Genomic DNA, 19,124 nt, shown 5'->3' on the forward strand with positions numbered 1-19,124 from the left:
GTCTCACTCCAGCTTTCACTCAGGAGCCAGATAGCACAGATGGGTCCTACAGCTTTTGTATTGTTGCATATGAAGCAAAAACTGAGAGTTGCTCTCATTTCTTCTTCTAGCGATGACCCTTCCACGGAATTTAACCTAAACACTTATGCCAACTCCAAAGACCTAAGAAATGCCATCGAGAAAATCTCACAGAAAGGTGGACTTTCCAACGTGGGTAGGTGATGGGGCTGCTTGCATGTCCTCAGCTCGGGGAGGCTCCAGACCCTGGGTGGTACATACTCCTCACCGGGTGCGGAGGCTGTGACCGAGCAGTGGTCAGCGTTAGAGTACAGCTGGCGAGGGGGTACCACTCCCACCATGACCTGCCTGCGCTGGTCTGAGGCATTGCCACTCTGCCACAAGCGGACAGGATTTACCTTTCTCCTCGTGGGCAGGTGCCCCTGAGCCGTCGGGGATCCTTGCTAACCCAGCCTGTCACCCCCAGCCCCTCTGGGGCACAAGGAGGGGGCAGATGGGGCTCTGCACAGGAGGGCTCAGAAGGCACTGGTACCAACAGCAGGGACCTCTCCTGCTCGCACAGACACAGAAACCACTTTCCCCAGCTCTCAACAGGCCTCCAACTCTTTTTTTTTTTTTTTTTCCTACCTTTTCATGAGGTATTATCAGGCAGAGTGCTTCCAGACCTGTAACTCATCCTCATCTCTTCTTTTATTCCAGGGAAAGCACTTTCATTTGTTAACAAAAACTTCTTTTTGGATGCTAATGGAAACAGAGGTGGAGCTCCCAACGTGGTTGTAGTGATGGTGGACGGGTGGCCAACTGACCGAGTGGAGGAGGCCTCCAGGCTGGCTAGAGAATCAGGGATCAACATTTTTTTTGTCACTATTGAAGCAGCTGCTGAAAGTGAGAAGCAGAACGTTATCGAACCAAACTTTGTGGACAAGGTACTTACTGGGCTGGGCTATGGCCAAGAAGCTTGGCTCTGACTACATTCTCCAAGCTGTTTCATTTGGGGCATTTCCCTTTCCTTCTTACCACTTACGGTTATCTCTTGTTCTGCTGTCCTGCTTATACCATCTTGAGGTCTCCTGGGCAAAGAGCCAGGCAGCAATGCTGAAGTCAGAAAGGGAATGAAGTCTGTCCTGGTTTGAGGCGCATCACCGAGCAAATGGCTTTTTAATGACTAAACGTTGGCACAAATCTGCAGTCTTATCGAGACAAGGTTTTCCAAATATACAGTAGCATGACAAAGCACAGTTGCAGCCTGAGCTTTCCACAAGCCTCCCTCTGTGCATCTCCCACCTGGCAAAGGCTGAGGCACCCTGTCAGCCTAATGTCACTGTTGCATTTATGAACAGGTCCCATACATGCAAATGTTGGGACACTCCCAACACAGGCACAGCCCAGTTGTTCAGCTATACTGGGTAACTCAAAACATTTTGTTTCCACTGTTGATCTGATGCGGGTTATTTTTCTGCTGTTTGTTTCTGCTGCTATGGACTTCACGGTAGCTCTTGGAAAAAGAGTAAATCCCTGCCCTATGCAGCAAAAAAAGAGAATGCAAGCCTTGAACGTTTTGCATTTGGCACTAACACAGTAGCTGCCTGCTCAACAGTGCTTCAGGGCAAGCTGGCACCCGGTTATCACAGGAGGTATCTAACAAGTGCTGGAACAGGCTGGGCTCAGGAAGCTGGGTCGAATTATCTGGTATTTTCAGAAAACAGATTCTCATCAGGGCTGTATCACTCTGCCATGAAATAATCTCCCATGAGTTTCAGAACTGCTCCAGAGCTGCACTGTCTCTGGTCAGCATTTAATTGGATTGCAGTCTCATTTACATGTAATATTTTTAAAAGGACAAAGCTACAGTGAATCTCTGCAAACCTGCTAGGGACAGAAACGAGAGTGGGCCCAGAAAACAAAGGTAAAGAGGGAGCAGTGACTTGACACTGCTGCATCGCAACACTAAAATAACATCAAGACAGTAAGAGCAAACAAGATCAGGACACCGTGAGGAGCCCAGACTGTAACTCCCTTGGAGCTGTTAGGCTTTATGCAAGTCAAGACCAAGCACCAAAAACACAGTGCCTCGGTCTTTCGAAACACCCAGACACACACACACAGGGCTGATCGATAAAGCCTGGCTTAACAAAATATTCTTACCTAGAGGCCAAAGGCATTAGCATTTACAAGGTGCTACAGCCAAGGGCAATTGATCCAGCCTGTCCCCATCACTCCCCCACCCCTTTGCTTGACTTCTCTCACTCCCTCTTCTGTACCACCTCTACTCCCTACCCACACCCACCTGACTTCCACTCACGCTGTAGAAGCCTCCGGCAGATCTACTCCCTACAAGTATTCAGTTTTAAAAATCAGTGTGGGTTGTTGGGTTCTTTTTTTTTCACTATTTGGCAGAGCCAGCACAATGGGGAAGCTTTATAAAATTTTTACATTTTCACCAAAATCACCCGAGTTTTTTTCTTCTTAGAAGGGTATGAGCCAAGGATAACCCAACTTCAGCCCCAGTTTTCAGTTCAAGATAGCAGGCAAAGGATTCCTTGTTGCCCTAAACAATCGGAGCTGAAGTTGCCACCTGGCAAACACACAGGCTCCCATAATGTCCACTGGAGCCACACTAGCAGCAGCTCTGTGATTTGGATGCTTTTTCTGCAAACAATATAACTCATCTAAAAAAGCTTGACAGGTAGCAACCTTGCTTATTACATTTCTTTCACTACTATAATATCAGCTCCATCCTACAGCTTTAAAAAAAAAAAAAAAAAGGCAGGAAAAACTGTCTCATTACACAAGTATTTGTGATGTTACGTTGACATCATTTCCCAGGGAAGCAGATGGTCATGGAGAAGAGGCCGGTTCAGACTCCAGCATTGCTCTTTCCAGGAGTCTATACTTACAATTTAGCTACATACTGAAACACACAGACTGAATGTTCATTGCGCTCATCCCTGTGTTGCCTTGCAGGCAGTGTGCAGGACAAACGGTTTCTATTCCATCAATGTGCCCAGCTGGTTCAGCCTACACAAGGTGGTGCAGCCCCTAGTGAAGCGGGTCTGCGACACCGATCGGCTGGTTTGCAGCAAGACGTGCCTCAATTCAGCTGACATTGGTTTCGTAATTGACGGCTCCAGCAGCGTTGGCACCAGCAACTTCCGCACAGTTCTCCAGTTTGTAGCCAACATCAGTAAGGAGTTTGAGATTTCGGACACCGACACCCGCATCGGAGCCGTTCAGTACACCTACGAGCAAAGGCTCGAGTTCAGCTTTGACAAGTACAGCACAAAGCAGGACGTGCTGAGCGCTATCAAAAGGATCAGTTACTGGAGTGGTGGGACCAGCACGGGAGCAGCCATCAGCTACGCCTCAGAGCAGCTGTTCAGCAAATCCAAACCCAACAAAAGAAAGATCATGATTCTCATTACAGATGGCAGGTCTTATGACGATGTCAGAGTGCCAGCCATGGCAGCTCACCAAAACGGTAAGCTCTTCTGTCACTGCCTGCTCTCCCTACATGCCTCAGCATTCATCCAGGTCAGAGAAATGCAGTTTGCTATGATTTGAATGCACCGGATGAAACTTTATGAAGGAAGAGTAGCACCTCACTCTGGGGTCTTGTTGAGCTCTAGTAAGACCAGCATCTGTTTGATACCTGAATGAGGAACTCGGGGCGGGGGTGGGGGGAGATAATAAAAGAAAAATAAATAAATAAATCACAGAAATCTAGCAAAATGCTACTATGTCTGGGAGATCTCAGGGGGTTTCAACTGTCAGTAACATATGAAGCCTCCTCTGGCCTTCCAGTCAGGATAGACATATGTCTTCCAACACAGTTGTAAGATTATTCCATTGGAACAAGAACATGCTCAGGAGCCTATTGTTCAGATCCAGAGCAGAAGCTTTACTATTGTTTAAGCTTTTTCGCTGTTGGCAAAAGGTACTTGCACAAACTAGACATTTCCTCCAATTTGAAAATATCATTTTTATACAGAGAGAGAACACTGCAACTCACTGCCCACATCTTTGTGGCCTAGCAACTACATTTGCAGTATTGGTCTTAAATAAAACCAATTCAATGACAAATAACGCTGTTTCTAAACTCTGGGTTTCTTTCCAGGAGTTATAGCTTACTCCGTTGGAATTGCTTGGGCAGCCCAAGACGAACTGGAAGCCATTGCCACAGACCCCGATAAGGAGCATTCCTTCTTTGTGGATGAATTTGACAACCTCTACCGTTTTGTCAACCAGCTCATCCAAAACATTTGCATAGAATTTAATTCCCAGCCACGGAACTGATGGACTTGAGCAAAGCGAGAGCCTTGGGCACCACGCTGAAGGCACACCATGTGCCACAGGAGTAATGCCAGCTCTCAGTTCAAGAAATACTGGAGGTGTTTTTCTCTGGCACTTTCCAGTCAGCAAGGTTGATTGCAGCTCTGTCCCTATGCATGATAACGCTCTGTGTAGACTGTTGATTGGTGTTGTTTTTTTTTCTTTGCAGGCTTCAGAAACTCTGATTTGGATGGATAGTGAAAGAGGCAGTAAACATGGAGGAAATAACTGGACCTGTTTGAAAAGCTGCTTCTGATATAGAGCCCCAGCTTGTCTGATTCCGAACTCTGGGAACACACAAGCTCTTTTAAAATGTACCACCTGCTTCCTGAAGTGGCCAGGTCCCTTTCAGGGAGCAGCCATGCTGCTCAGCTCCTGTGGCAGGAGCACCTCCATGCGGCACTGCCCACCAGATGACAGACACCCAGGTCAAAGCTGAAATACCACTTTTTTTTTTTTTTACTTTTTTTTTTTTTTTTGAGGGGGTGGGGAGCACAATACAAGTCAAATTTGAGTACCTTCTTAAAAAAGGGCACTCTCCATACAGCTGTCTTGCCAGTAAGTTAAACTTCAACTAGTGTAAACTCAAGCATTGAGTTTTATCCAAACCCAGAGACTGGAAAGCTGTGGGACCCTACAACTGTTTGTCAACCCCAATAAAGCCCTAAATCCACAAAGCAGCCAACACACAGGAACCGGAATGTACTCTCCTACAGCACTGCATTAATATTTGATTTTGAGAAGTGTCTCACCTCCTTAGCTCCCTTGCTCCGCTCTAATGCAGCTCAAGGCCTGCAGGGCCACAGGAGAGCTTCCAGGACAGAGGAGACTCTTTGAGAAAAAACTGTGGGTTTAGGTTGCAATTGGAAAAGCATTTGAAACCCATCGCCCTAGCGTTAAACCACAGCTCAGAACAGCTTACGGCAGTCTCTAGTGTGAGGAAAGCTATTCGAGAGCTATTAACAGGATTTAAGAGGGAATTATCTGAAGTTCTGTATTATACACTAGGAAAAGCAGCATTTTGAGCATTTACAGACACCGTCTCCCAAATTTGGGAGAGACGTCTGTTTTATGGATTAATTTCAAGATGAGCCTATTACAGCCCTGGCTTATTCAAAACACATGGTTGTTTCTCAAGTGAAGCACTAGCCATACCACTAGTCAGTACGGGAGGACAGACACATTAAGAGGGCCAAAAGAATCGCACTTTAATTAGGAAGCAGCAGTTGCTGGTTATGTTTCCATCCAGTATAACATAAGAAAACATGTTAATTAAGCAAAGTAAGCAAAGTTATCAAAGGAAAGGGATGGAGTTTCACAGCCAATAAAAGCATGTGTGTTCCTACACTTTATGGCAATCAAAGCCACACTGCATCAGGTTTGTGGAACTGATAAGAAATAGGGAAGAAATTAAAACTCAAATTTCACATCTTATTCACAAACCAGACTTTTAATAGCATTTATAGTTTTAATAACCATGACCCAGCATGTTTATTATTCACACAAAAATGTTAATTGAAGTAAATTGCCATAAGGGAGACTCCCTTCTGTCAACAAAAGTAGCACCATCTTTTAAATTGTTATGTTTGGAAATATGACTGCAGCAGCTGAAAAACTCCCAATTAAGTAAGTGTAATGCAAACTAATGAGAACAGCAGATTCTGCATGATCTCCCTGGTGCGGTAACAGAAGCCAGGCTGGGGTCTTCTCAAGAGGTTATCAAAACCAATCCTGGACAAAACAGCAGTTTCACACAGGAAAAATTCAGACCTTCCTCTTTAGAACAAACATTCAGTTCCAGATTTAACTGAACACCATCAATACAATGCTACCAGTACACAGAAGGCACAGGGCACTGCCAGCATCCAAAAAAGCAAAACAATGACATGAAATATATTTGTATGCAGGGGTTTTAACATTAATCTGTGGTGCTGCACTTCCACAGCAACAGCCTCTTGGCTTGAAAAAAAGATAAAGACTGAGAATAGAGAGTTAGGTAGAAGCAGAGCAACGCCTGATACCCCACCCCACCCCCATCTCCTGACCCACCTCCCTCACTACCCTTCTGCTGAAAGCAGAGGGGTATTACATGGGCTGGACAAAACTCAAGACACACAAACTGAATTTACTGGGGACTTCAGTTCAGACACCAGATTTATTGTCTGAAAACTGTTTGCTTGGTTTTTAATTTGGGGCTAGCTGAGAAAGAGGCCTAAGTCTTAACATTTAGCTACTCGTAATATTGTGGTTTAATTTTTAATGCAACAGCTTACCACCGCATATTGTTTTCCATACTGGGCGCACTCTTGCGGCACGGCAGGCTGGTACTCTGCAGACTCCCCAATGTTTCACTTGTGCTCTGCCAAAAACACAGCACAGACGGCCGAAACATTAGGAACAGTTAGAGCCACACGTGTTCTTTAGGATAAGCATTGTAATTTCTTCCAAAAGCTTAAACCTCAAGCAATGACAGCGAGCTTTTAAATGCTCTTTCACAGGGAAGTTGCACAGCTATCTTCTGTGTCAAGCATTTATAAAGGGCGCTTCAGGGTTTGTTGTTGTTTAAATGGTTTCTCTTAAGTTTACAGAACTCTAGTGTTCGGTTCCCAATGTGCATTTTTATTAACTTCTTGGGATGACCTTGAAATTGTTCGATCTCAAAGACTGAAAGTGGTTTAGTGTTTAATCCAACTCATCTAAACTTAGATGTGCTATTCCTAAACACTGTAAACTTAAGCGTAAGCCTCAAAACTTGTAAAAATACACCCTTCCATTAACAAAAGCAAGCACAGAACACACCTCTCTTAACCTTTACCTTTCATAGCAATCAAAATACTTGCTATCTAATTAAGTCTCTAAATACTGTTTTATTAAAAAACAAGATAACTTACGTATAAATCTTCATAAATGTTTGAGGGGGTGTATTTGTTGGAAGAACCAGAACTCCTTCTGTAACATATACAAGCTATTTTGAGCTTATCAATACAAATTGCTGTACCTTTTGCAATAAAATTGTCCCAAAGGCATATGCAGTACATGTCATCTCATACGTGGTTATAAAATGCACACTAAATATGCCGTTTATGGCCATTTCCGTTTCTGAAATGCTGCTGAGGTTCTCGCTAGATTATGGAAGACTTAGCAAGGTTGGTAAAGCCCCAGGTTTTTTAATGTCATCCTTTTGGATGCTCAGCTGAAATAAAGTCTAAGAGCGAGCTAGCAGAGGCAGGACCACCAAAATACCTATCAGAGGTAGCAGTCATCGAAGCAGAGTCTAATGGCTGAAAGGCATCAAAATTGTATGTAGCTCCCCAAGCCTGCGAGATCACGTCCTCTTTGGAACCAGACTTACTTGGAAGCTGAAAAGAATTAACACCATCTCTACACACTTTCTGATTCAAAAGAGGGTCTGGATGTCCAGACATTTGATGCTGGGCCACATTAGTTTCAGATGTCTGACCAGTGCAGCGGAACCTGCCGTCTGGGTGAGGCATCCAAAAGAGAAGGGCACCAACGGGTTGAACCTTGAGGCAGGCAGGCAGGCAGCCACAGCTGGGACCGCCTGAACTAGTCTCTGGATACACAGCCTAACGTGGGGTGTCGGACCACCCTCTCCCTGGGAAACAAGCATCTTTGCACTCGAGTTGGGCTGGGGCTTACCATTGCTCGGCAATCACGACAGACGTCCGTGCTCCAGAAGCCGTGGGAGAGCTCAGTGACAGCACCTCTGGCCCCCAGCTCCAGCATTAGCTACTCACATCCCAGGTGAACAACCAAATTCAATTCAAAGTTCAACCACCTCTTCAGAGAGAGGTAACTCAAAGTCCTGTTCCCAGCAGTACCTTACCTTGCTGGTCCAGAGGTGGGACACTCAGCACCTCTTGCTGTCACTGTGCCCCCCCGCACAGGAGGGATCACCTGCTCTGTGCACCCTCCTGCTCCTCAGCCGCTGCTGCTTTGCAGGTTCAGCAAGAGGAGGGTTTCCCCATGGCAGTTGCTGAATTTTGCTTTTCTGACAGGGGGGCAGGCGAGCTTCCCCCTCCTCCTCATGGTCCTCCCCCCACGGCTCACCAGCACATGAGGGGAACCGTACCAGTAACCAGGAAAAGGTCTGGGGTTAAGCAACCAGATGGGACCAACCCAATCTAAATGTTCTTAGTGGATTTAACACCCTACCTGTAAACTCCACAGAAAATGATCCACTTGGTATTATTATCTACACAAATTATCTACTTGGCAAGTCAAAGCAAGCAGTAAATAGCAGAAATATCACATAGACACCAAACACTAAAAGTTAGTCATCTGTGGTATACATACCTTAAAATACTTCATGGTTGAAAAAAAGTCACTCCCTATCATTCTTCTAGTTATTTTTCTCTGCCCACGAGCAACATTATGGAAACAAAAACCCACCACCTTTTCCCATTCCCATTTCAGTTTGAGAAGTCTGAGTAGCAGGTCATCTACATTTGCTAAATCACATTTGCAGGTGTACCTCTATATAGCTGAGCACCGCAAATTCCTCAAAATAGTTTGGGTTTTGTTTTGGTTTTTTCCCCCCTTGTTAAAAACTTAAACTGGAGGGGAATACAGGTTTTAGCACTGCATCAGCTACATCACTCACATTCAGCTGTCAGTCATACCGAAAGGCAAGAGACGCTAGTTTTACTTTTCTTAGTACCAGTTTAACCCCTTCTCTGATTTCTAATACAAGCTCTGATAATGCAGCTCAAGGACTCCAACGCTCACTCATAGAAATGACTTTTTAACCACAAAGAGAAATGGTAGTTGAAAGTTTCACCATACGGCTGAAGAGAATATAGTCACTTTTCTCACACTCAAACCATTATGGAGACGTGTCTTGTTCACAGGCAAACCCGTAAGGATGCTAGGAAGGTCTCCCATGTGGAAGGGTCACTCCTACATCATTCATGAAATCATCTTTCTCCCTGCCTCAGGAATGTTCTGCCTCCAGAGAGTCAGCAGAAGACTGGGGCGAATGCAATTGTATTGTCATTTCATAAAATAATTCCTCCTTTCCTGTGAGGAGGGAAGACCAGTAGGACTAAATCAGAAAGGTTATTTTACCTACCATGAAGAAGAGATGAGAACTTTGCCTATCCCACCTACAAGCTTAGGAAAAACAGGATGGACTCGCTAACAAGTTGTTCTGCTCAGTGCTGTGTAGGTTCCCATACCACCCCCTCAACAGTGCTGTTCTGAGCATCTTCCTGTAGCAACGCGACTACCATCTGTGGTGTGCGGTTTGCCTCCCTCATCATCTCCCCAAGGGCAGAACCACGTGCTTATTTTTACATTAAATGAATGTTCTCCCCAGGAAGCGCACCATGTCTCGCTGCGATCAATGCGCCGCCGAGACAGCGGCACCGTACCCGCTCGGCGGATCTGTTCAGCCCAGGCACACAGTCAGTCCCCAGTCCCTTCATAAGCGCACAGAAAGATATAGGGTGCCAGCAGTGCCAGGGCAGCAGAGCAGTTCAAAACCAAGACCTATGGGGAACAGAAAAACTGAGACGCTACTGTGAAAGGCAGCACATCGCAGTGTTCAAAAGGAAGTTCACATGAAGTTACTTCATGCCCTTCCAAATGCACATCTACTTGTCCTAGTCAGAGCGCGCTTCCCCCCCCTAGTACCCACTCTGAGACCACACACGTCTTGGGAGAAAGCACGGAATTAGGAACACAATACAAAATGTTGAAAAATAGTATTTATTAGCACCCCATTTACATAATTATATGGTACAAATGACACTTAGTTGCTGCTGTAACATTAAATAAAGCTGCTCTTAAAAACCATTGCTTACTTCTGGAAGTCCACGTGATTTTGCTCAGCACAGGATGCGGGTACAGTATGCAGCTACCCCACTCCACTACTGTCATACCAACACAAATACCGGCATGGTTACCTCAATGTGGTCTCATTTTAAACAGCACACTAACATAAGCAGATCTATATAATTGTAATGACAAAATATTTACTTGACTTACTCAGGAAAGTGAATGTAGCTTTAAATATATCCTATCCAAGAAGTTTCACGAAATATGAATTGCAGTAAAAAGAGAAAATTCAGGGCTGCAATTTTGACACTCAAAAATATATACTGGCGTATTTCAAAATAATCTCCCTCTGAATTTTCTATCTTTTATATTTTAGATATTTATCCAGGATTTTAAACTACCAAATTTTAGTAAGAAGTTTAGTATTAAAGTGTTTGAAGAAACATTTTCATTTAAAGAAAAAATTTATACTTTTTATAATAAATGCTTGCTTATCAAATCTTTGGAGAACGAATCACTTTTTTCACTTTTCTCACGTCCCGTGATTAAGAAGCCTTTCTGAAATCATGAAATACATTCAATTTATGGATGCTTACTCCCAAGTAAAACTATTTCCTTCACAAGTTAGAAAACAGAGCATCTCACTTAAAAAAAACATTCACTTTTGTACAACAGTAGCATTTAAACAAGGTAATTAGGTGGTACTGAAATTCTGACACAGCCTTGTACTGAGCCATACACAGAAACTGACAAGCAGACTGTTACTCAACAAGAAGGTATTTCTCATTTGGATCCACCACTTTGCAAGACACTTGAAGCCCAGCACTGTTGTTTCAGAGTAGTTATTCAAAACTGCGTGCAAAATCACAACCTCAGAATAATTCTGAAGGGGAGTCTTAATTTCCTTTAGTTGTTTATGTATCAGTCACAGTAGCCTTTTCCTATCAACTATGTGTCATGGAAGTGACCCAGAACAGAAGAGAAGCAACTGTAATTATTGACATTTAAGTGGTTATCACCTGTGGCATCTTCTCCAAAAGAAAACTGACAGGTAACTCTGAGTTCAATAGTTATTCTTGTAGAGAAGAGGAAAAAAGTATATTAATATAAGCACCAAAAAAAAGCATTCCAACATATGGTCCAAAAGGCAAAAAAACAGTTTTTTTAACCTGACAGTTTCTTTTAAAAGAAGCCAATTGAAGATATTTATATGAAATACAATATGAAATGAAATGTTGACAATGTCAACAGAAAATCTTACAGCAACAATAGCCTTCTCATCACAGATTTTCTTCTACAAGTTTTTTCAGATGCATGATTCAAGGAATACATAGCACAAGGCCGCTTTTCAGTCTGCTTGAGCTATAAAGGTACAAGAAATTATTAGCTAACATGCTCAGTTTTCATTTCCAGAAAAAGTGCTAACACATATGAGACAGTTTTCAAAACCTATGCATGTTTGTAAATGTCTGACTGCAAGGAAACAATTCTAGGAGCCATACATCTGAAAACAAGCTACATTCAAAAAGCACTATATCTTGATGACAAGAAGAATAAAAAAATAAATTCTTAATGGAAAAATATTAGCTTGAAGTCCATAATTTATCCCTTATACAATGTTTTTGGCTGCTTTTAATAAGTAATCCAAAAATACTGAAAATATTTGGTTTGGCAACAAGTTATCCCTTCCCTTTCAGGACAGTACAAATCCAGCTCCATTAATCTTTTCTCAACTTCCCTGTCTAATCCTACGGTGCGAGGACCAAGAGTTTCTTGAAATAGCAAGGAAGTAATTTTGGGAGCCTGCAGTTCAAACTGAGGGAATGCAAGTAGACTGGGCTCGAGGACCATGTCAACAGAAGGTTTTCAGCAGCTTAAAAACACAGGTGCAGGCATGGTTTAAACGTGGGTGTGATCTCTCCCAGGACCACAGCATGGCTTGGCAGCATGAGCAGGGCGAAACTAACGCACAGTACAACCCAGACTTGATCAGGAAGAAAGCTGGGCTAAAAAGCATTTGTTATTATGAAGTGTCTTTTTAGCTCAGCCATAGTTTGGATTTTGTCATCTAGCAACAAATTTGACAATGAAGCAGCTGAGAACCACAAATTGTGCTGTTCAACTGGGCTTACACCTTCTACAGGGGAATTTAGATTCTCTAAAACATCCTAAATGATACAGCACTTCTTAAGGTCTCACAACAGACTACAGAACGGCAAAATTAAGTTAGCAGGTGGGGTAAGAGAGAACTCAGTACAATTAAAGGAACTGGGAATAAGGAGGTACAAATCTGCTTTTTGGTGGTGGGAGGGGTAGGACTGAAGCTGAAACACCATCACACTTCAAAAAATAGTCTAAGAGAAAATCCATAGTCCTTTATGAAATCAACCCTGCAGTGAGACTTCACTGCAGACGAGATTTTAAGATTTTCAGAAAATATAGCCTAAAGGAGGATTTAAGTGGAAAGTTAATAAACAAGCATCAAAAGAATAGATAACCTGAACAACATTAGGTGCAGGCAGAGTCATCATTAGGAAGGTCTGATGTAAAGCCACCCTCCCTCTTGGGATTAGTCCCATCAGCTGAACCAGAGCACTTGTCTGAGCAAGGAGTATTTACACAAAGGTCATCCTAGTCCCCCCCATTCCCCAGGTGTTTGTTGATTTGTTCTACCGTATATTAATATTATCTTTTACAATATGGGTTATTTCTTGTAAAACACCCCCTCAACAGCTGGCCATATGGACACTGTGGTGTTCCAGCAGTTTCTCTGCTGCTCAGTAGAAACATTGTGGAGGTTTTGACTAACAGTTTACAGGCCATTCATTTCAGTAACGGTGCCGTCTCTAAGCTTCAAGAGACCGATGACACAAGAATCAAGACTGTTCGCCTATTGTAACCCCCTTCAACTGAATACATTGTAAGGTTTAGATAAAATATTCTCATCACCTTCATATCCTTATGGAAAAAGGGAGCTTCCTGAAACATCCGAGTAGGTTTTTCAGGGAAATCTTTGCTTTGCCTCTGTCACTCAATACTAACAGCTATGCCAAGCATCTCTATGATGCTCACAAACAGCAGATGCCCAAGAAAACTCAAATTACCATGTCAAAGACTGCAACATCTCATACAAACTGATTTACCATATGTGTTTTACTATCATAATCCGATTTCTTCATTCTTTAACAGTGTAGTCCAAAACAATTTCTACTACACAGCCATAAATTTCAGAATGTTTTTAGATGCTGTATTACAAGCAGCAACATGTTTTCACAATGACTTTCATGACTTATCAGCTCATCCATTAGAAAACTGAAAGACACATGTGCTAAGTGAGTCACAAATTACCTGGAACCTCTGATCCCATTCACATCTCATTAGTGTGAGAAAGTACTGAAGGATCATTTTTTATAGAATGGGCTATTTAACGTGAAGTGAATCATACAGATGACACTGTATGTAATACATATTAAATATGCAGATTACGACTGAAGGGGGAAAAAAAAGATAATAAAAATGAGAAACAAGCCTGAAATTCTACTCTGCTTCCCAAATTTTTTACTTTGGTTCAGTATTAATGAACATCATGAAACAAAGCCTTAGTCCTGCAATTTTGTTTTTAAATAACCGTTTATCTAGAAGCAAAAGAGTAGTACCACTACAGTGTCCGAGGAACTTTCGGTCATATAACTAGGTCCCCAACATGAAGACTATGTTACTAGAAGAGTTCCTAGAGTTTAAGTAATATGCTATTACAAATCTTTTGCCATGTCCTCATCTAAAGTGACCCAATTTCAAAATCTGAACAATCTCCACTTTGTTCTTTACTTTGACACAAGTGCACAATTTGGAATCTGAATGGATTCTAGATTTTATCCTTCATATAACCTGCACCGAATGAATCAATGAATAAATCTGAAGAATCATTATGGGAAAGTCTCACCACACTTGCTACTCTAACCTTTTAATGTTGTCCTTTGCAATACCATCAGGCTAAACTCTGCACTGCTCCCCAGCCAAATTCTCCTGTGATAACAACAGTCACATGGAGGGCACATCGGTTCTGGCCATTTAACCTACCATCTATCTCCTACAGAGTTCAGCAAATGGTCTCCCTGCTTCCCTCACTGTTCAGCACGCAATCCAAATGACCACTGCCTACAAATAATCTTGTTTGCAGATCCTCCCATGCTGCAGGAATTACTCCTTAGACTGCAAGCCTGATGCTTTCAGCAAAGAGGACTCCAAGAACACTGCTACAGTCCCTCACAGGGATAACCACAATGGCTCGTTTTTCTTCCTCAACTCAACCCACATTGCTAGGCTTTACCAGGTTTACTAGGTATTTCACACAGGTGTTAAGTAGGCTCCCTAGGACAGTCTGCAAAGACACTGCCAAACCACAGCCTGCAAACGTGTCCAAACGCACATTTTGAAAGGCATTAAAAAAAAAATCCCAAACTTGCATATCTAATAGTTCTGCCCATCTTAAAATTTTTGTTTCCTTTGGGATCGACTAACGCTTCTGCCAATCAAACACTGCTCAAACGACACATCAGTTTATGGAATTATGCTGCTCCCCAAAATTACAGCGTTAAAATGCAAAGAAGGAAGGGGCGAAAGGGCACACATCTGTGATCAAACAGGTGTAGTGAAAAAGGTGGTGTAACTATGTCCTTTATCTCTTACAGATTTATTCAAAAGGACAAGTTTCTGGTTTCTTTAAATGCACAACTGCAAAATGGTGCTATATGACCTAATCACAAAGCTGTACAGTAAACATCACACACTTACTCAAAACGCATTACATACGGGACTGCTTTAACATAATGTTACTTGAAAATATACCGCCGAAAAAAACCCCAAAACCTACAGTATGCGGCATGTAGTTCTAGACATTTCTTGCTAAAGAACATATTTGATCAAAATAAAGGTGAATGAGATCCCAAAATATTCAACGGGTGATCTCTTACAAGTAATAAAATCTTTTACATGGTATGACAAAAGTTTTCTCATTGAGGCACAAAAATAAATGCAGACATGAGAATGTTGTAAGAGTGAAGAGAATGTTTTCCACAATATAATTACATCTAGAGCTTCTTCCAGGCTACTTCAAATAATTTTGTGCAAGCATTTTAGTAACTGAATCAAATATATGAAAGCAAACAGCACAGTAAATAAAATGAGACTATTTAAACCTAGCAGACCGATTTTCAACATACAGAAGGACTGAAAATTCTCCCATTAAATTAGTTAGTAAAACCAAAATCAGTAGCACACGCTAACATATACAAAAAAATTACATGAGTTAACCATTTAAAAGTGTACCATGTAAATTAGATACGGGAAAAACAGTAATGGTAAAATGCCATATACTGATGTTGCGCAAACATGCTTTTTTTGCAATAATAAGCTTTAGGTCCAGTTTTGCTTACATCTTCAACAGATGTACGTATCACATTCATGAAAGTTACCAATTACATTGAACCAGGAAAAACTGCACATAAAAGGGGAAAAAATAAAAATAATTTAGTGCCCTCAGAGATCAAAACTTTGAAGCTTTTAAAACCAGGATAATTATGAAACAGGAATTCAGTATCTAGCTGCAAAAGAATCATATTCTTCACAATATATTTAAAGTGAAGAAGAAACAAAGCTCAAAGTTTTTTAAAATAGTTGTCAAAACCAAAGAAATACAATTTAGGTTTGTGAGATGGTAGCCAGAAGACCAGAAGTTTGGTCTTCCTACACAAAAGCATCACGTCACAGAGGGAAAAAAACCCCAACCAAACAAAAGCCACACTTTTAACAGATAACCTTCAGCTACGTCCAACAAATCATGTATGTGGAATGGTGTTATGGGTGTTATGGAGAACTGAGCTAAAAAGCTGAAAACAAAACACACAAAAAAATGTGTAAAAAGAGCGGAGAGAAAAATAGTTTGAAGAAAGTGAAAAGGGAGGCTACAGCTAGAATCACTGCATGCATGCAGGTTCCAAATTACAAAGACAATGAGCAATATGTATAATGGCACAAAACATGGCTTGGAATACTGGCGTGAAGTTACAAAAAGGAAATACCAAACATAATGTAAATCCTCCTGTCAGTGAGACATTACGTTTGAAAGGAAGCCTAATTGTTTAAAACATACATAAAACCTCACTGGCCAAGACAATATTAAAATGCACAAGTCTACAACCCTGCTTTAGCAAGCAGATGGACTAGATAACCTAAATAATTTTTTCATCCCTAATTCCTAAAATGATGATCAGAAGATCTGACAGGCTCATGCACAATACCCTGCAGTCCTACAGTTATGTGAGCAAGTACAGTAAAAAGACATTGACATCAATTATGAAGACCAGCACAAAAATATATATACTCCACAACCTCTTTGTAAGGCTACATTAGTTTTGTTTTGTTTTTTAAAGGCACCTCATCCTCTAGCTATTGCCAGCTTAAAAAAAAAAAATAAGAATCACTTTTCAGTTTGAGCATAAGCTCAATGGTGAGAAGAAAACATCTTTCAATTCACATTTGAACAGCCACTTCTTACATTCCAATTGTAATCAGAATGACAGTCTTTAAAACCAAGCATGCTGGCCTATTAGTTTTATGTACAGCAATTTAAACAACTGTAACTACATATTGTACTGTGTAAGCAAAAGCACAACATTCATTTCATACTCACACCATTATCCTTTGTATACACAAACTCAAGAGAACTCTTAATACTAAAACATTAAAATGCACCCATGGAGTCTTCCCTTACTAGACACATTTAATACATGTTTACAGTATATATACACATATATAATATACATAACTTTTAGAACTTTTCAAATAAATCTTTGTAATTTCCTCTTCAAAAAGAAATAAAATAATGACACTGAAAGAATATGAATCAAGTACACAGAACTCTCACAAAGTTGAATGCTCAGTTTTGCAGCCAAGTTTCCCCCTTTCTATCATAACCAAAACACTTTATAAAAACTAAATAATCTGAATTACTATTGTAGTCATCTGTTTCATGGTGAAAGTTCTAATCTTATCTATGGAAATATATTGTGTATCAATATCATGAAGTGACGTATCTGAATATTCTGAGCAATAAAAGGTATTCCAGGATATTTTAGCAGTAAATATTATGCGTTGTAGGCTCAAACAGCATAGGTCAATCTTTTATTCTAAATAACATAAGTTGTTTTAAACTCTCAGATCAGCTTCAAATGTGGTCCCATCCCCAAATGCCACTCTCAAACCAACACAGTCAAACCCTACGTTGGTATCTTCCAACAATTCCTTTTCAAAAAGTGTCAGTTTAAAGGTAAAGATTAATTAATCGTTTCCAGTCTTAACCTCAGGCTGGTATATCGACAAGTTGCATTGGGTTCTTTCCTACTCACATCAGCACCAGAAATCATCTCCAGCAGAAATCCTGCCTTCCATTCACATTAGAGGAAAACACCAACTTCAGGCTTATGAGCAGTAGTAACTCTGATGATGACACGTAATAGAAAAGAATCCACTCACCTTCCTTTAAGAAGGGAAAAAAACACTAAATGATCGGATTAAAAGCTCTTTGCCATTCAAATTAGAGAAGCTCTTAACACATAAAGCACATATGTTGAGTAATTAAAAGAAGCACTCATTCTTCAGGTAGCCTAATCAATGGCATAATATACCCAGTGAAGCAGACAAGTTAAGGTCCCGCAAATGATGAAGCTGGGAAATACCTCTAGAAATAGCAGAATGTCTCAGACTGATGGAACTTTGCATAGTTCCAACCTATTGCACTAGCAAGACTCATACAAAGCATCAGGTATTGGTTTAATCTTCAAAAGAAGTATTTCACTGTTATCCTTAATGCCCAGAATAATATCCTTTTTTAGCAGGAACAGAAAGAGGAGATGAACATTTGATAGTTAAATTGTAGGACAGCTTCTTTGGAAAGCTTTGTGATAATTTCTTGTGCCAGATCTTCAAGAATAAACAGCATTATAAATCTGAATAAGTTAAATCTGCTACTACAGTACATACAGACTGCTTCAGTCTGTTGTTAATTGGGACTAGACTAAAGGCTCAGCTTCTAGCCACACACTAATAAAGTCTCTTAAAAATGGTGGGGTTTTTTTGCAAACTAAATATTTACTGTGCAAGACAGAAGATGTAACAAAAACTTTACTGCATTTTAACTTACGTTAGTAATTTGCTTTCCTTTAATTGCATGTATCTTAGGCTAGCAGCCAGGTGGCTAAGATTAACTATCTGCTACTGCTCTCTGAACAAGATCTACTTTATTAATACCAAAAGGATGACAAAGTGCCTCTCACATGACACAGCAGTAGGCATGTGAAGTGACACTTCTTCCAGGTGATTTAATTTTAAGTACATTAAGATTCCTCAATGAGAAGCATTCTAGGAGGTTTCCCTCTTTTCCTACTCCCTGATGCAATTAGACCCCTTCTTTCCAGCACTCCATTTTATTAATAGAGAATACATAGACCTAGTTTCACCCAAGGCCTGCCTGGACGAAAATTCACACCCTCTGAAATAAAAGCATTTCTTTTGTTTTTTAACTATTTGAAACTGAGAGATTCCAAGCTCTCAGCACCAGCTGAGCTCACAGAAACCAGAACAAACGTCAATTTAGAAAACAGCACCCTGCAAAACTAAACACTTACAAACATTCTCTGAATTGTAGGGCAGGATAAGACCACTCATGCCCTCCTCTTTTGTGCAGCTGGTTAAATATATACAAAGCTAGAGTTGAAAGGGAAGCACTCTGTCATACAAACACCTTAGCCAGGGCATCTGCTCCTGCACTGGCAATATAACATTTGGAGGGGTGGAATGCCACATCATGAATGGACTCATCAAACTTTTTGCGATGAGCAGTAAATTCTTGGATGCAGGTCTTGCTTTCAAGATTCCACAAGCGAATAGAACAGTCATGACCTAAAGAAAGGGGAAACAGT

The 19,124-nt window shown here is 41.2% G+C and overlaps 2 protein-coding genes across 13 annotated transcripts in view; one reads left to right on the forward strand and one right to left on the reverse strand.

Annotated features, from left to right (window-relative positions):
• The window catches only part of VIT (vitrin), a 79,526-nt gene extending 64,910 nt beyond the window's left edge, over positions 1 to 14,616 (forward strand). For all 8 annotated transcript variants that reach the window (XM_080408934.1, XM_080408935.1, XM_080408933.1 and 5 more), the window contains 4 exons: positions 111 to 214; positions 718 to 944; positions 2,983 to 3,496; positions 4,133 to 14,616. In XM_080408934.1, the coding sequence (XP_080265060.1) occupies positions 111 to 214; positions 718 to 944; positions 2,983 to 3,496; positions 4,133 to 4,311 (1,024 nt within the window). In that variant the 3' untranslated portion in view covers positions 4,312 to 14,616. The remainder of the gene's footprint in view (positions 1 to 110; positions 215 to 717; positions 945 to 2,982; positions 3,497 to 4,132) is intronic.
• Positions 10,062 to 19,124, reverse strand: part of STRN (striatin) — a 74,519-nt gene continuing 65,456 nt past the window's right edge. For all 5 annotated transcript variants that reach the window (XM_080408928.1, XM_080408927.1, XM_080408926.1 and 2 more), the window contains one exon: positions 10,062 to 19,104. In XM_080408928.1, coding sequence (XP_080265054.1) covers positions 18,935 to 19,104 — 170 coding nt within the window. In that variant the 3' untranslated portion in view covers positions 10,062 to 18,934. The remainder of the gene's footprint in view (positions 19,105 to 19,124) is intronic.

This window comes from Falco punctatus (assembly GCF_963210335.1).
Source record: "Falco punctatus genome assembly, chromosome: 12".
NCBI classification, from domain to species: domain Eukaryota; kingdom Metazoa; phylum Chordata; class Aves; order Falconiformes; family Falconidae; genus Falco; species Falco punctatus.